Source organism: Scophthalmus maximus, chromosome 14, assembly GCF_022379125.1.
Source record: "Scophthalmus maximus strain ysfricsl-2021 chromosome 14, ASM2237912v1, whole genome shotgun sequence".
Classification (NCBI taxonomy): domain Eukaryota; kingdom Metazoa; phylum Chordata; class Actinopteri; order Pleuronectiformes; family Scophthalmidae; genus Scophthalmus; species Scophthalmus maximus.
In genome coordinates, this window is record NC_061528.1 from 843,886 (window position 1) to 860,000 (window position 16,115).

A 16,115-nucleotide genomic window follows, 5' to 3' on the forward strand; every position below is an offset into this window, starting at 1 on the left:
ATGATGATGACTGGATTTAATAAAACCAGACGGTTGTAAACATGGACATGATTACAGTAACGTTAGAGGGGGAATCCCTCGGCCTCATTTATCGTCAGATCATTGCAGCAGCTCCTCCGTCCCAGCTGACCTTTCTCCTAGTAACCAGTTACCTCTGGTGTATCTGATCCCAGCAGCGACATATGGTCTCTCCTCCACTGCTGCAGCGTTCAGCAGAGGATCAGTGACGAGTCTGTTCTCTCAGGAGCAGGAGCTGTGTGCAGAACAGACGGCGCTGCCACAGAAACCACAGAGACGAGGGGGGGTGTCAGGGGGAAAGGCTTTGGCTGAGCTTATGCTTGACCTTCCTGACCTTACAAAGACATTTGAAGCCGAGTGATTTAAGGGACGACCCCCCCACCTTGGGATGTGATGACCCGCTTTGAGAAAGTTGGGGGAAACGGTGACGTGTAAAATATACACTCTGAAACAAATTGCTGTTAGAAAACAGTCAAATTCTGACAGTAACATATTGTTTTACCATTATAATGGTACTGTACTGTAAACAACAATGCACCCCCCACATACAGATCTCTACTGTATTTCTAGAGGAGACAGTTTTTGAGAAAATAGTGACAAATAGTTTGTGTGCTGGTTGGATATTTGGAATCGCTTTGCCTTTAGAATGATTCAAATAACTAAGGCCTTGTTGTGATGAAGAGTTCCTCTATTATTTCTTTAGGAGTCTGTATGTGGTTTCTCACAAACTGTGCACGTCTCTCCAGGTGGTGGTCTCTGTCTGGATTTGTGTTTTCAAGTGGTGGTCAAGTGACTCAGTGTCTCGCCTCAAGGATCCACTACCTGTTGTGAGTGATGAGATCACTGATCTCAGGAGTCTGTGTGTGTGTGTGTGTGTTTGTGTGTGTGTGTCTGTGTGTGTGTGTGTGTGTGTGTGTGTGCACCTTCGATCACTGCATGATCGACAAGCATTTGGTTACAAGACGGTCATAAACAACCCAAAGCTAACAAGTAGAATGCACACGACAACTGTAGCTACAGTAGCAGAGACACTATGACAGGCTGTAGCAGTCCGCTCTGGATCACAGAAGACGACTACAGATACGCTCACTGTGATTCAGAAACTGACACCAACTTCTTGTTGTCGTTTAGTCTCTTTGTGTAGTTTTATATCCCTCTGTGATTATTTTGCATCTCTTTATAATAGTTTAGCATATTTTGTTAGTTTTTTGGGCCTTTTTTGTTTCTCGCCTTCCATTTATTGCCTCTTTTTGGTAGTTTTAGGTTTCTGTGGGATTCTTTGCATATTTTTCAAATAGTTTTCAGACTGTTTTTTGTCTTTGTTGTTTCTTTAAGATCAGTTATGGATTATGTATGGTAGTTAACTTTTATCTGGGATTATTTAGCATCTGTTTGTGGTAGTAATGCATCTTTTTGTAGTTCTTTGTCTCTCTATGGTCATTTATTCTCTCTCGTAGTTATGTCGAATGTGTTAATGGTAGACATGTTTCATGTGGTGATCTTTCATCTTCCATCCGTGTGAATATTGTTTTAATGTTCCGTTGCAACGGGTCAGATGTGGTTTTCATCGCGGAGAAACACGAGCCGTGACGATCCTCGCTGGTGTCGTGTGTCGGATCTGTCTTTCTTGCTCTCCACCAATCCGGTGGCGAGCTGAAACCTCGCGAGACTTGGCCCCGCGGTGCCTCCAGTATCGATATCTCGCGCTACCTGCGCGCTCCGTCTCATTCCACCACGTCGCGTCTGCTCGACAGCTCCGCCGCAACACGGAAATTATACTTCTAACTGAAACAAGTAGTAGTTTTATTTATTAACAGGAAACGTAATCGTCTCAATAACGTTCACTAGGTAACCGTTTGACTCGAGCTCTCGTCAATTCATACAGATCAAACAAGAGGAGAAGCTAAAGTTCGCAGCAGCAGCAGCCGGTCGAGCTAACAAAGAAAATCCTTTCTCCTCAGAAACAATCGCCCACTTCTGTCTTTAGTTATGAGTCATGTGGTCATCGATAATCCACACGGTCTAGATCAGCAGGTGAGTTCCTCCGTCTTCTTCTTTATGATTCCACTCGTGGAAATATGATGTGAATTCCGTGTTACGTACACGACGGTTCGACGCGGACAGAGGGGGAGTCGCTAGCCGTCAGCTAGGCTAAGCTAACGGTTAGCTAGGCTGAGCTAACACTGCGGCTGCTAAAATGGCTGACGCCGTAGAGAAGGTTGTGATGGCGGAGCTCGTCACTACGCTTCTGTCCCGAGGACGGAGACTTGTCGCTTGTGAGTCACGTGTGCCTCCAGTTGACGGTGGCTAACAGACGTTTTTACACATAATGTGTAAATCACTTTGTGTAATTGTGTTGATTTTTCGAACGTTACCGAGCGTTAGTCGACAGTTTCTGACCCGGCCGGTGTCCCGGTTAGCCCCGTTAGCCATGTTAGCCCCGTTAGCCAGGTTAGCCCCTTTAGCCATGTTAGCCCCGTTAGCCGGTTAGCGCGGCTCGTGTCGCGGCCTGCTCGACTTGAAACGTGGCGCAGGAGAAAATGTTGGCTTCGAGATTTTTCAGCGACACTGAAGTTTGTGGATTTGTTGTTGCTCATCTTTTTTAACCCGGTCTATTGTGATAAGTTGGATATCTATGAATAAATCGATTGTTGTGGTTCGATGTATTATTCCAATTTTTTTCTTTTTAAAATTTTTTATTTGTCAGCGTTTTCTTCTTCGGTCATTGTACACGATGTTCACACCGGGACGAGCGACCGGTTTCTACCGGTTTCTACGGGTTTTAAATGGATGTGGATCCATCGATGGATCGTCGGTCTTCAGCATCGTGGACAGAATGTGTTGGCTGTGGATGAACAATGGAACTGGTTCTGCCTGCTCCACGTTGCTAAAGATTCTTCACTAATGAAGTGGTGGGAACAAAAAACCTGTTTAATTGTTTATCGCGAGTTAAATGTGTCAAACAAACCCAAGAGGACATCTCCCATAGTTGGAATATGAATAGTGTAAAATCCACCAGGCTGAGCCTCAACAGACTGTTCTCCATCAGGATGAATCTCACTGGTCCGTGGTGTAGATACATCCAGCTGGTGTCCGTATATATCTGTTGTCCCCCGATCGATTGGTTGAACTTTTGCCTTAAAGCTAAACGGTGAGGGGGGAAATCATGTAAGAATTTCCCACAATGCAACGCAGCGTCTCCTGGGGCCTGCACTACGAAGAGACACTCGTAACACTGACCATCCTGGATCACCTGAACCAGGAAGCTGGGTGATTGTGTACAGTCTCGTACCTTTGTTTTGTGGTAACGATTCATCTCGTGGTTTATTGGCTTGTTTCAAAGTTGAAAACTCTTTAGGGAAAATTTAATGAAACATTAATGGAACTTCACGCCCGGAATAAAGGATCCTGTAGAATGGCGACTCTGGTGTTCCACGGATCTGATTGGTCAGTAGTGTCTGTGATTTGTGCTTTGATCACTTTATCTCTAACTTCAACCGCCTGGAGCAGGGTTAGACCGTTCATCATGAGTTACCAAGGTGACCCCCGGCAACAAGAGAAGTTACCTCCATAATCACAACTCCAGCTTCGCAGTACAGGCCTCAGATTCCTAGTTGTGTTGGACCAACGGTTCAGTCATGTAACAGCATCAGATCGTCACAATTAAGAAACTGGACCCAGAGATTATTTGTCATTTTGCATAAAAAAATCTATTTTTGCATTTAAGTGCAAAATGGTGAGTTAAAAGATGAGATGCGATTATCCTCTGTCCCACAGACAATGAAAAGCAACAGATCTGTACAAAATAAAATATAAATACTGTATACAGAGCAGTAACAATAATTGCACATGCATTAGGATGATGCAGTTAGATGGCATTTTATTTTGTATATAGACCATACTAATCAGTAGGTCTTGTTTTTCGAAAAAAACAAGCTTTGCTGAAATCTCATCACTCGTCTTGATGATTAGATTATTTGATGCTGAGGTGATACGACCGCTAATCGCAGCTCTGCTCACTTAAAACCAGAAAGTTGCTTAAAATAGCCGTCGTCATCTTTCTCTATTTTGCCCGACTAACCAACCTTTCCCTCTTTTTGTAGCTTGCTGCCCTAGACTTGAACTCTGCTGACGGACAGGGCGGAGGAACTGGCAGTAAGTCACTAAACATAATTATCACATGTGAATGTTAAGAAAAATTTGGTGATTTCGTTGAAGTTTCTATTGTTCAGATGGATTTTTACAAAACAAAACCACAGGTTTGTCCCTTTGTAGTGTTTTTGTCTTTGAGGAAAACACAGGTTCGTATCATGCTCAAATGCCCTTATTTTAATTTTTGTTATTGGATGGTTTTCAGATTTGTGAAATGATTCTCTGTAGTAACACAATGTTTTTCTTGTGTAGGTTTTCATACCAGCTTTAGTTTGTAAACGACACCAGTCTGTTAATTACGTGTTTCGCCGTATGTGGCACCCGTGGCTCGGGAGGTAGAGTCGGTCGCCCACCAGCCTCGAAGGTCTGCGGTTCAATCACAGCTTTCCCCGGTCGGCATGCCGATGTGTCCTTGGGCAACACACTTAATCCTAAACTGCCTCTGGTGGCTCTTCAGACAGTGTGTAGATGTGTGTGAATGTGATAGAAAAAGGCGGTAAACAGTGTGTGAATGTGACTTGTGAGCTCTGACTGGTCAATATGACCAGTTACATTTACCTGACATGTGTTTTTCCTTCCTCTCCGTCCAGGACGTTACATTCCACCTCACCTGAGGAACAAAGATGCTCCCAAAGGTGAGTTGAGCCGAGCGCTGGTCCACGGAGCCACGGTCGTCGGGGCGTTGACACTGACCTGACCTGTGGTGGTCTCTTGTTTAAACCCATCAGAGTGTGGTAAAAGCAAGCACCATGGAGACGTCAACCAGACGAGATCTGTCAACCACGCTGATCTTTATCAGTCGCTGATCTCACTTTCAGAAAGCCACGTCAAAGGGGTTGTCTGTGTCTGAGGAAGTAGGGCAAGTGGGACTGTAAAACAGACGGCTCACACGACGACGGGGCAAATTTCAAAACTGTTAAACTAAGCTTAGGTAAAACTCTTCCTGGTTCAAAGTCTCACATGTGGAATCAAAGTGCTGGCTGTCGATTGCTCTGATAGAGTGAAACTACTATCTAGGTAGTTTTTTTTTTTTCTTTTTTGACTTGTTTAGCCTCTTTAAGGCTTTAAATCAAGACCCACATATTACATGAAAGAAAACTTCATGCTACTGTGTCACTGCACACTTGTTTTCTTATTCCACAGCAGGAAGCGGGTATTCTGCTGGTAGACAGTGCAGTTATTCAGTTGCACCAGTAAATCTTTGAGTCCCTTCTGTATGCTTCTCGTTGAGGGCGACCTGCATTACCAGATGCATGAATTAGACATTTTTACGCAGCAGCACAGCTGGTTCCCCGGGTCGGTTATAGACCCGAGTTGCTTCTGACTCTGCCTGCACTCAACATGAGAAATATATTGTAGCTTGTATGAGATTTTTAGTCTCTTGAAACAGAAGCCAGCCTCATCAGAATTATATTTTTCCTTTTATATTCAAGCCCACATTTCACCTGCAATTTTCCAAGTTCCGTCTAAGCAGTGGCCGCAGCCCTGGCAGGCAGAGAGTCAGCACAGAAATAACTGTACCTCAGGATGGGAGGACTGTACCATCGGTAACTATTAGTGTAAAGTCAGAAGCCAAACACTCAATACTGCATGAGCCAGTGATAAATGGGTGCGAGTCTTTTTATAGCCTGCTTCCCTACTTTTACTCAGGTTACCCAAGACTGGCCTCTCAGGAGCTTGCCCTTTACCATGCCTACAGTGGGGGGTGGCCAACCCAATGTGGTATTACCTCTGACCTCTACCTGCATGTCCACTCGCTGGCAGCGGTTCAGTGAACATAGATCAATGCTCGGGGCTTTAACCAGCTTGTCACTGTCACATGTAAAACGCAGCAGAAGTCTTGGGCCTAACACTTTGTCAAAGCTTTGCAGATGCTTTTGATGCATGGTGCCTTTTTTTAAAGACTGTGCTGCATCACCACCAGTGTGACTTATGTACTAATGATGACATGATGTCAGCTGTGAACCTGTTCCCTCCTTGTCACTTTACACGGTCAGTCGCTGTCATCGAATCATATCAGAGCAACTGAGCTTCATGTTGCTCCACTGACGTTCAATCAATCCCACTGATTAATAACTCGTGTCGATCAGCTCGCGTGGCGTCGCCGGCGCCCGTGTGCGGAGGCTCATCCGGCAGCAGCCGGGGGTTCCACTCCGACCCCGGCCCTTTGCCCCGGCTCTGCCCCCTTTCACACTGAAGAGTGATGATCAGATTTCCTCTTTGGCCTTTTCTCCAGCACATGTGGCCGAATCATTAGTTGAGCAGACAAGCTTCTTGGCATATTCAGCTGTTGTTGTCTGCATTGACTGGACGACAGTCCAGTCGTGTAATTCCTCTCCACACAGGGAAGCTAAGCTAAGTTGCTGCACAAGCATTTTTTCCTAGAGAATGCTGTTCATTGCACTTTGGAAGACTCATGAAAGTGAGGCGACCTAATGTGTCAGGACCTAAAGGAAAGACGAGACATATTGTCTTTTTCCAAGAAGTGTTGGATTCACTGCACCACAAACAAATCTTTTGTCCAGTATCGCCAAGTTTGCTAAATCATTTCAAAATTCGTCTGATTTCCTCTTGCATATCATACATGGGAGAGAAATACTTAACTTGTACATTGCAAGTGACAAGATCATTTCAACATGACGTAGACAGTGAGATTTGTTTCTCTACTTCAACTTCCATGTTGTTGTTTTTGTCTCACTTGGTTCTTTTAAGTCTTTGTAGTTCGTTCTATGAAGTTAAGTAGTTGGTCGAAAATTGCCAAATTTACAACATGCGCAATATTTCCTCACGATCCGCTAGCTATCAGTTCTATGTGCGCGCCCCCCATAAGAAAACATGGTCATGAAATATCCACAACCGTCGGGCTTTGGTACCTTTTTTCTTGTTAAAAGGCACCAGACAAAATGTCTGCCCTCCCTGATATTCTGAATTTAGGTACTCCGATCAATAGCAGAGACAAATCCACAACCTGGACGGTTCAAGTTCTGTGTCTCCTTGTTCTGTGTGAAGCACCACAAGGTTTTTCCTTGTGTTGACTTGACGTGTCCTCCATGACGGAGGCCCTTGCCTGTCGATGGGTGCAAGTTAAAATCCAGAGCACTGACCTGAAACCGGCCCCTTTGAGCTTGACTGAAATTAGACTGGATCTGTGCGGTGGTCCTGCCCCTTGATACAATCGTGGCAGAGCCTCAGCAACTTAGCAGCTGTACCGTGGCAAGGCTAACAGTCCGTTGCCCCGTCCCCTCCCCACCAGCATTGTCCTCGGCCTGCACAGATATCGGCGTGGCGAGGACTCGATCAGTGTCCACATCTGGGCAGATCGTTATGGTAAATGTCCCATTCAGGCCAAGACGAGACTCAGTGAGTCATCCTCGTGCAGAGCCATTTAATTTATTTATTTAACCTAAGAATCATGAAATATCTCTGCATCCAGATGTAGATGTTGATTTTTAAATGTTTCCCAACGTTCTTTCTGATTGGATGAAACGAGCTGGCTGACAAACAGAAAACAGGTCGACACTTGACAAAGAGACATGTGCAGGTTTTAACTCCTCCTCACAAACCTCGTCTTCTTCTGTCTCCTCATGAAGATTCGCCCGGATGGGACGGTGGCCGCAACAACGGATTTGTGAATGGTTACCACGACAACCGCAGTAATGGGGGATACGGAGGGCGCGGACCACCTCGCAATGATAGAGGTGGGCGTGGCGCCTACCGTGGTAACAGGGGCGGAGGCTCGTTTACTCAACCATTGCAGAGTGCAGGTGGGGAACTGAACTGTCTGCCTGTAGCTGTAGCTGCTGACAGAGCTCCTCCCCCTTGTTGCTATATATCACATCACAGAGATGATGCTCAGTGGACCAATCAGAACAAAACTCAAAACCTAATGAGCTTGATTTAAGATTTTTTTAAACAAGTCATGGGATTTTTTGCTATGAGGGGGAAACACCAAGTTCCTCTTAGGTAAAGAAAGTGACATCATCTGATGATGGCCCATCTACCAAAAAAAAAAGTATAATATCAATGACGTGTGCGTTTCTGTCCATTGCAGCGTTCGGCAACTTTGACCAGAAAGACGGCAACTATGGCGGAGCTCCCAGAGATGCCTCCTACAACAGCTTCGGAGGGAGAACAGACCGGTCTAAGTCGACCTTCTTCAACGACCGCGGGACGAGCTCCAGAGGACGGTGAGTGAATATTATACATTAGTTAAAAATCTATATGTTGACGAGAAATATTCAGTTTTCAATTCAAATAAATTTATTTTATATCATTGTCGATGAGTGTTTCCTTCGGGTTATTAGAACAAACTAGCTTGGTTTGGCTGAGCTGATGCTTCATCCTTGTTACTATGTTTGAAAACTCAATGTTGCTATGGTTACACCTGGTGTTACTGTGTTTTCCATCCTCTGAATCAAAGACGTGTGGAAACACTGCTGGTCCCATTTTTAATTGTTAACGCGGACGCAGTCACGACAGTGTTTCTAACACTTCCTGTCAGTAGCAGTTCCACCTCGTCGTACCTTGCCTTGACTTATCACCATTGCTGTTCCTCCATCAGAGGAGTTTCTATTACTAACTACATACTTCCTGTTTACACCTGGATGGTCATGTGACGTGTGCATGGATCTAAGTCAGTTTGAAACACGCAATGTGGATGCAGCCTAAGCCCCTGACGTCCTCACTGAGCTTTACTAGTTCACTGTTTAGTCTGCGTTAACTATGCTGCAGCAGAACATTAAGTGTGTGTGTGTGTGTGTGTGTGTGTGTGTGTGTGTGTGTGTGTGTGTGTGTGTGTGTGTGTGTGTGTGTGTGTGTGTGTGTGTGTGTGTGTGTGTGTGTGTGTGTGTGTGTGTGTGTGTGTGTGTGTGTGTGTGTGTGTGTGTGTGTGTGTGTGTGTGTGTGTGCGTGCGTGCGTGCGTAGTTATGAGCGTGGAGGCTATTCAGGCGGTGGAAGCAACCGTTGGGGGGAGGACTCCAGGGAGGAAGACTGGTCCAAGCCCACCGCTCCCAACGAGCGTCTGGAAAAGTAAGTCGGACAAATTCTGCTCACTAACGACAAAACCAGGCAGCCATCTTGTTTCTGCAACCCACCTGAACTTCTCCAAACTGTTTGTTTTTCTTAGTGAGCTTTTCTCCAGTGGCAACACCGGAATAAACTTTGAGAAGTACGATGATATTCCCGTGGAGGCCACCGGCTCCAACTGCCCACCCCACATCGAGAGTGTAAGTCTGTCGCCTGTGTCTGTAGTGTCTTAATGGCAGTGTCAGTGTCCTTTACTAACCCTCTGTGGTGTTACAGTTCCACGATGTGGAGATGGGGGAGATCGTCATGGGCAACATCAACCTGACGAGCTACACTCGCCCCACCCCGGTGCAGAAGTACGCCATCCCCATCATCAAGTCCAAGAGAGACCTGATGGCCTGTGCCCAGACCGGTCAGTATTATTACAGAATCTCAATAGAGTAAAAGCTGAAGATGACGAATGGTTCGTGGTTTGACTAATCCCTTCTTTTTCAGGCTCTGGTAAGACGGCTGCCTTCCTGCTGCCGGTGCTGAGTCAGATCTATACCGACGGCCCTGGAGAAGCTCTGCAGGCCAGCAAGAGCAACGGACAGGTACCGAGATAGAGAATACCTTAAACTGTTCCTGCGTCACTGCTCGAGTTGGTTATTTTAAACATCATTTCTTTCGTCCTCAGGAGAACGGACGATACGGCCGTCGTAAGCAGTACCCGCTGTCCCTCGTCCTGGCCCCTACCAGAGAACTGGCCCTGCAGATCTATGATGAGGCGCGGAAGGTGAGCTCCCAGCAGACAACTGGGTTCAGGGTTGGGTGGAATGTGATCCATTCAGGTTCTGCTTATCGGTTCCGATATTCATACTATGTTTGATAAGCCGATGAGCAGAACCGAAAAGCCACCTTTTAAGTCTTGTTCCTGGCACTTGGGATTTTGTCAAACTTAGAACAGCTGGTGATGTTAGTCTGTCACAGAAAATGTGCTTCAGTTTCTGTCATTTTGTTTTTGTTCGTTTTTACGAGGGCATCTTTGTGTACAGGTGTCACTCAGACAGGTTCAATTGTCCGACTGTAATTTGAGTCATTAAATTAACTGTATAAAATCTTCCTCTTGAATCTGAATCGATTCTGTTTGTTTCCCTCTCTGTAGTTTGCGTATCGCTCTCGTGTTCGCCCCTGTGTGGTTTACGGAGGAGCCGACATCGGTCAGCAGATCAGGGAGTTGGAGAGAGGCTGTCACCTGCTCGTGGCCACGCCCGGACGTCTGGTGGACATGATGGAGCGCGGCAAGATCGGACTGGACTACTGCAAGTCAGTATCACAAACTACTGACTCCAGTCGCTGAAACAATTGATAATCGATTTATTGACAAATTGTTGTAACTGTACAAATGTTTTAACCGTGTGACCTGTGTCTGTGCAGCTACTTGATCCTGGACGAGGCCGACCGCATGTTGGACATGGGCTTCGAGCCACAGATCAGACGCATCGTGGAGCAGGACACGATGCCTCCCAAAGGCGTCCGTCAGACCATGATGTTCAGTGCCACCTTCCCCAAGGAGATCCAGGTACAAGTGTCCACTGGTTCTACAGAATCTTCACTACAACGTGGTGAGACATCTGCAGACTTTAACTCTCCGGCTCATCCACTCTCTCCCACAGATCCTGGCTCGGGACTTCCTGGATGACTACATTTTCCTGGCGGTGGGTCGCGTGGGTTCCACTTCAGAGAACATCACCCAGAAGGTGGTGTGGGTAGAGGACACAGACAAGAGGTCGTTCCTCCTCGACCTGCTTAACGCCACAGGTGAGAAGTGACGGCACCACGGTGAACGTGTGAAGGGTTTTACTAGAGCTCGACCGACGCTATCGCTATCAGGTAGTGAAAGAGTTTTGATACGATGAATCGGCCGATATATATTTATATTTTAATCTATAAATGAAAAAATCTATAAGAATTTTTCATATCAGTAAACACAAGTGCTCGTATCAGTCGGGCTCTAGTTTTCTACCTCGTCGTCATGCATGTCACGTGATCCAACGATCGTCCTGCGTCTGCCACACATCCAGTTAATATTGACTTGCTAATGAATATTGTTGCTTATTGTTAAAACCTGACTGTAGAGATGATGTGATGTGGGGTTGACCAGGCGCTGATGATGTGAAGCTGTTGTGTTCTGACTGAGCAGCCTCATGTTCACACGCCGGTTTGGTTTTATCTTAGTTATTCCCAGTGAGGTTCAGGAAAGTGTGACAGAAGCTCCAGAGAAACCGGGTAAGTGTGAACATACCATAATAATAACTTCACTCTGACCCACCAGCCAGAAAACATCACATCCCACAGCCCATTCTGCCCTCCCACCCCCCCACGCTTGACCTGCTGCCCCCGTCTCTTTATTTCTTTTTCATTTCCTACAAGAACCCGCTCCGTTAAAACAAACGTATGAATCACAGTCGGACGTCACCACACGGAACAGGGAGAATAGTTTTTAATCTGATGTCTCGTGTCGGCTGGTCGTCATGGAAACAGATCTGTTTTCATGAGTCGTACATTTCTGTATATCAGGTTCAGATCACGTCGTAATTTATAACGACGTATAGAAATAGTTTTACCTTTCTTTCTTTTTTTCAATTGTCGCAGGATTAAACTAACGACTCGACACATTGTTTACGGGACCTGTTGGAACGAGAGCCGAGAAAGAATCTTTACCTTCTGATGCAGAACTTTATTAAACATTGTGAGACAGTTTTAGAGAATAATTCAAGGATCTAGATGAAAACAATTAAGTGACATCTGAGTCTTCTTCAATCAGCTCAAAGTCAACTTAACACGTGACGTGTGGAAATCTTAATCTCATCCAAATGATGGTGTTTGTGCTGTTTCAATGGTAACGGTGCTGCTGCCACCATGTGTGTAACACGTGTCAGCGACAGCCTCGTTGGAGGACATGCTTCACTCTGGATGAAGTAGTAACGGGGAGGGGGGAGCATCACCCTGCAGCCATTTTTGTTTTCAAGCTTTATTTCCCAGATTTTAATCTCATTATTCAGTTAGTGGTTGAGATCTTCATGCAGCCCCTGTTTTCATTTGTAAGTGTTCATGTTGGTGGTTTTGATTTTCAGTTCCATCGTCTTGTTAGTTCCGATTTTCATCCATATTCTTGTTACCCACCTGTGGATGATTCGTATAGTTTTCTTCTTCCTCCCCCTGCTCCTCCTCCTCATGCTGTTCCTCCCGCCCTCCTCCCTCCCTCACTCTCATCCTCCTCTTTGTCTCCGCCCCCGCGCAGGTAAAGAATCGTTGACTCTGGTGTTCGTGGAGACCAAGAAGGGAGCCGACGCCCTGGAGGACTTCCTGTACCGCGAGGGCTACGCCTGCACCAGCATCCATGGGGACCGATCCCAGAGGGACCGAGAGGAGGCGCTGCACCAGTTCCGCTCGGGACGCTGCCCCATCTTAGTGGCTACCGCCGTAAGTCTCCATCATCATCATCGTTGTCATCATTCATACAGCAGTTCAAAGTCATTTACATAAAATATAGACAGGATCATGGCAAGTTGTTAAAGTAACATGAGACAAAACTCTGCTGCTCAGGAACCAGGTCGACTGGTTGTTTCTTCAGTGAATATAATGAAGTTGTTCTCGTCTGATTCTTTCATATATAATATTTATAACTCCTCGTCCTACAGGTGGCTGCTCGAGGTCTGGACATCAGCAACGTGAAGCACGTCATTAACTTTGATCTGCCCAGCGACATCGAGGAGTACGTTCACCGTATCGGCCGTACGGGACGTGTGGGAAACCTTGGTATGAACAAGTCTTAAGAGATGCCTGTTTTGTACATGGAACGTTTATCACTCTCGTAAGATATTGACTCTCGCTCTGTTTCCTTCAGGTCTGGCCACGTCGTTCTTTAACGACAAAAACAGCAACATAACCAAAGACTTGCTGGACATCTTGGTGGAGGCCAAGCAGGAGGTTCCCTCCTGGCTGGAGAGTCTCGCCTACGAGCACCAGCACAAGAGCACCACCCGCGGCCGCTCCAAGAGGTAACGCGTGTTCTCACGACACAAACCATGTTCTTCGTCCACCTCTGGTCTGAAGACTGTAGCTTCTGTGACATCATCACTGACCCTCTGGTTCTGTTCAGGTTCTCCGGCGGGTTCGGAGCGAGGGATTACCGTCAGACGCCCGGCGGCTCTGCCAACTTCGGCGGCGGCTCTGCCAACTTCGGCGGCGGCAGCCGCGGAGGACGGAGCACCGGAGGCCGTGGTTTCGGAGGAGGTGAGGAGAAAGAAAGAAAAAAATCATCTCTCACAAAAACTGCTCAGCATAAGACGACAATCAGTGTCAAATGACTACAATCAATATTTGTATTAATAAGTATTAAATGACATTTTGCTGCTGCATGAGTTTGTGAAAATATTAAATCTAAGACGATAACACGTTGATGTTTAACTTAAGTTCATTTCTGCTGTAACCAGGAGGCCAACAAATGAATAACTAGAGCCTGACGGATATCGATATTAGAGAGAACAAGATTCCCAATACGATACATCGGCCAGTACATATTTTATCTATGTATAATTGTAAGATGTAGTTATCAAACCTTTTTGGCAAAAAAAATTGATATTTTAGTTTAACCATAAACGTTATTAAAAAAAACAAATTAAAATGACAAATACGACCTAATAAATAGAAGTAGAATTTTAAAAAACATTTATTTTACGTTAAATTTAAAAACATAAATGCACATTTAAATGCCCATATCATTTAGTTGATATCGGTAGAGCTCTATTAATAACCGATTCAGATATGTAAATAAAAGACTGACCTCTGACCTCCTCCCCCCCAGGCGGCTTCGGTGGAGGCGGCAACAACTTCTACAGCAACGACGGCTACGGGGGCAACTACAACCACTCCGGCAGCGTGGACTGGTGGGGCAACTAGTTGACTAAGGAACCGGTTGCCATGCCAACCCAGCCCAACGGAAACCACATGTTAACTCAAGCCAGACCATAATAACAAACCCTCCCTGTGTAGCTTCACTGACACACAGTACATTACCAACCTGGTTCTCTCACTAAGGAAAAGCGGCGCACGACGCGGAGGCGGAAGGCGTGTCACCAGCGTGCGACGCCCGCAGAGCAGAGACTCGAACCTCCGAGTGAGCACGACGCCGACGTGACGGTCCGACGCACAACCTCGGACTCTTCACTGTTCAAAAGTGTTTTTGTTCTTTTTGTGGGGGAAGAAAAGTCCCAGCGGACGAACCTGAGGATCATTTGTCTGTTAATGTACTGTGCCTTTTGAATTTAAACAGGAAATCTGTGTTTTCATTTCACCAGACGAAACATGGCCAAGAGCTCCTAAATTTGTTTTTACTGTTATTTAGTTTGGTGAAAAATATTAGAAAGGTAAAAAAAATAAGCTTGGACTTACTCAAACCTTGGCAAACCACTGGGGGCACTGTTGTTCCCGGGATCATGATTCCATTTGAACTTTCAAAATTTATGGCAGGAAACATTGCGTCGTCGGCGTCTTCTTCTTCTCTCGTAGTCGAACAGCTGCTGGAAGCCGCTCGGTAACCACGGCGACGCAGCTGCGTTTTAAATCCGAAGGGACAAAGTTACCTTTCTTTTCCTTTTCTGTTTTGTTTTGCTCACTCTATCCTGGACAGGCTCCTCAACGGGACTGCAGACCCGGAGACACGAGCGCCGAGGGTTAGACCAGACCAGACTAGTCGATGCTGGAAGTTGTTACTCCACGTTTCTTTTTCTTTTTCTCTTCAATTGACTCGACAGTGTTACGGCAGCTAGCAAGCGACTGAGTGCTAGCGACGATACGTGGGTGGTTTGTTTCTTTGTTTCTTTCTACTTGAGACATTTTTGGTGCAGGCGTGTGCAAAAATTAGAAAAACTTTGGAAACTTTGGTTTCTCTACAAATGTAATGTATCAAAACAAAAAAATGCCTGCCATCTTGAAAGTGAAGTTCAAAATGGCTGCATAGCGGACCACAGCATCGGGGGGAGGGGGGGCGTGGCGCGGTGTTAGTGTTCACCGACTCGACCGGCGACACGAGGCCCAGACGATATCTACGCTCGCAAGTGTTTTGTTTTTTGGTCAAGGAGGAGGAGTCGAGAACTGAGTCGCAGGCTTAACTTAATTACAAACGTTTTCTCTTTTCAAGCTGCGTTGGAGGGAAGGGTCGTCTGTCGGACTGTCACTGGGGGTTAGGAACGAGGTGGAGTCGAGCAGCGCTCCGACCGCGGGGGGTTAGGGGGGCGGGGTTATAGGCGTTGGGGTGCACCGCCGGCGGGAGTGCGTCCACTTCCTGTTTGGAACATTAACGTGCTGTCAGGTCCTCTGGGAGTTCATCTGCTCACGTTTAAAAATAAATGTGGCGTTTCCTCTGGGAGGAGCGGAGGAGGGTCGTCGTGCCTTGAAACCTTTTTATTTTTAAGAGTTGAGCTACAAGCAGATGCACTGACAGCGTGAGAACTTGAGATCGAATGGTGCTACTTGATTTAAGTGTGTTCGGCCCATCGAGTTTTACAGAAGTTCTTTTATTGCACATCTAGAGTTTTATATAGACGTCTCGACTACGTGTCCTTAAGCTTCCAGATATTGTGAGGAGTCGGTGGGAAACGCAGCTTGTTTACAAAGGGGGAAGGTTCTCAACGTTTAAACCAGGATTTATTTGGGACCAGGGGGATTTAGCAGTTTGGGGGGAATTTAGCCATTTGCACAGATTTCTAGATTCTACTTTTGCTGCTAGTTTTGTGTAATTTATTAAGCATTTTTGACAAATATTTATTTTTGTAAGCCTCAAAGTGATTCTTTGAAAGTTTCAGAAACTTGACCAAAAGACAGTACAAAAAAACACTGGCACTTGAATGTTGAATGTCGCCTGTATGCGTGAAAT

At 46.0% G+C, this 16,115-nt stretch overlaps 1 protein-coding gene across 11 annotated transcripts in view; it reads left to right on the forward strand.

Moving 5' to 3' along the window:
• Positions 1-1,655: 1,655 nt before the first annotated feature.
• The window catches only part of LOC118282889 (ATP-dependent RNA helicase DDX3X), a 15,193-nt gene continuing 733 nt past the window's right edge, over positions 1,656-16,115 (forward strand). The window contains exons 1-22 of one of the 11 annotated variants that reach the window (XM_035604422.2): positions 1,656-1,812; positions 1,904-2,052; positions 4,122-4,173; positions 4,761-4,805; positions 5,604-5,717; positions 5,821-5,892; positions 7,761-7,934; positions 8,222-8,357; positions 9,095-9,199; positions 9,297-9,396; positions 9,473-9,608; positions 9,692-9,789; positions 9,873-9,971; positions 10,341-10,501; positions 10,613-10,757; positions 10,852-10,996; positions 11,414-11,464; positions 12,480-12,661; positions 12,880-12,997; positions 13,086-13,239; positions 13,341-13,474; positions 14,046-16,115. The exon at positions 14,046-16,115 is cut by the window's right edge and continues 733 nt beyond it. In XM_035604422.2, the coding sequence (XP_035460315.2) occupies positions 2,008-2,052; positions 4,122-4,173; positions 4,761-4,805; positions 5,604-5,717; positions 5,821-5,892; positions 7,761-7,934; positions 8,222-8,357; positions 9,095-9,199; positions 9,297-9,396; positions 9,473-9,608; positions 9,692-9,789; positions 9,873-9,971; positions 10,341-10,501; positions 10,613-10,757; positions 10,852-10,996; positions 11,414-11,464; positions 12,480-12,661; positions 12,880-12,997; positions 13,086-13,239; positions 13,341-13,474; positions 14,046-14,140 (2,361 nt within the window). In that variant the 5' untranslated portion in view covers positions 1,656-1,812; positions 1,904-2,007 and the 3' untranslated portion in view covers positions 14,141-16,115. Of the gene's footprint in view, positions 2,053-3,735; positions 3,755-4,121; positions 4,174-4,760; positions 4,806-5,603; positions 5,718-5,820; positions 5,893-7,760; positions 7,935-8,221; positions 8,358-9,094; positions 9,200-9,296; positions 9,397-9,472; positions 9,609-9,691; positions 9,790-9,872; positions 9,972-10,340; positions 10,502-10,612; positions 10,758-10,851; positions 10,997-11,413; positions 11,465-12,479; positions 12,662-12,879; positions 12,998-13,085; positions 13,240-13,340; positions 13,475-14,045 lie in introns of those variants that run through there. The other 10 variants (XM_035604423.2, XM_035604426.2, XM_035604424.2 and 7 more) reach the window with 10 other exon arrangements.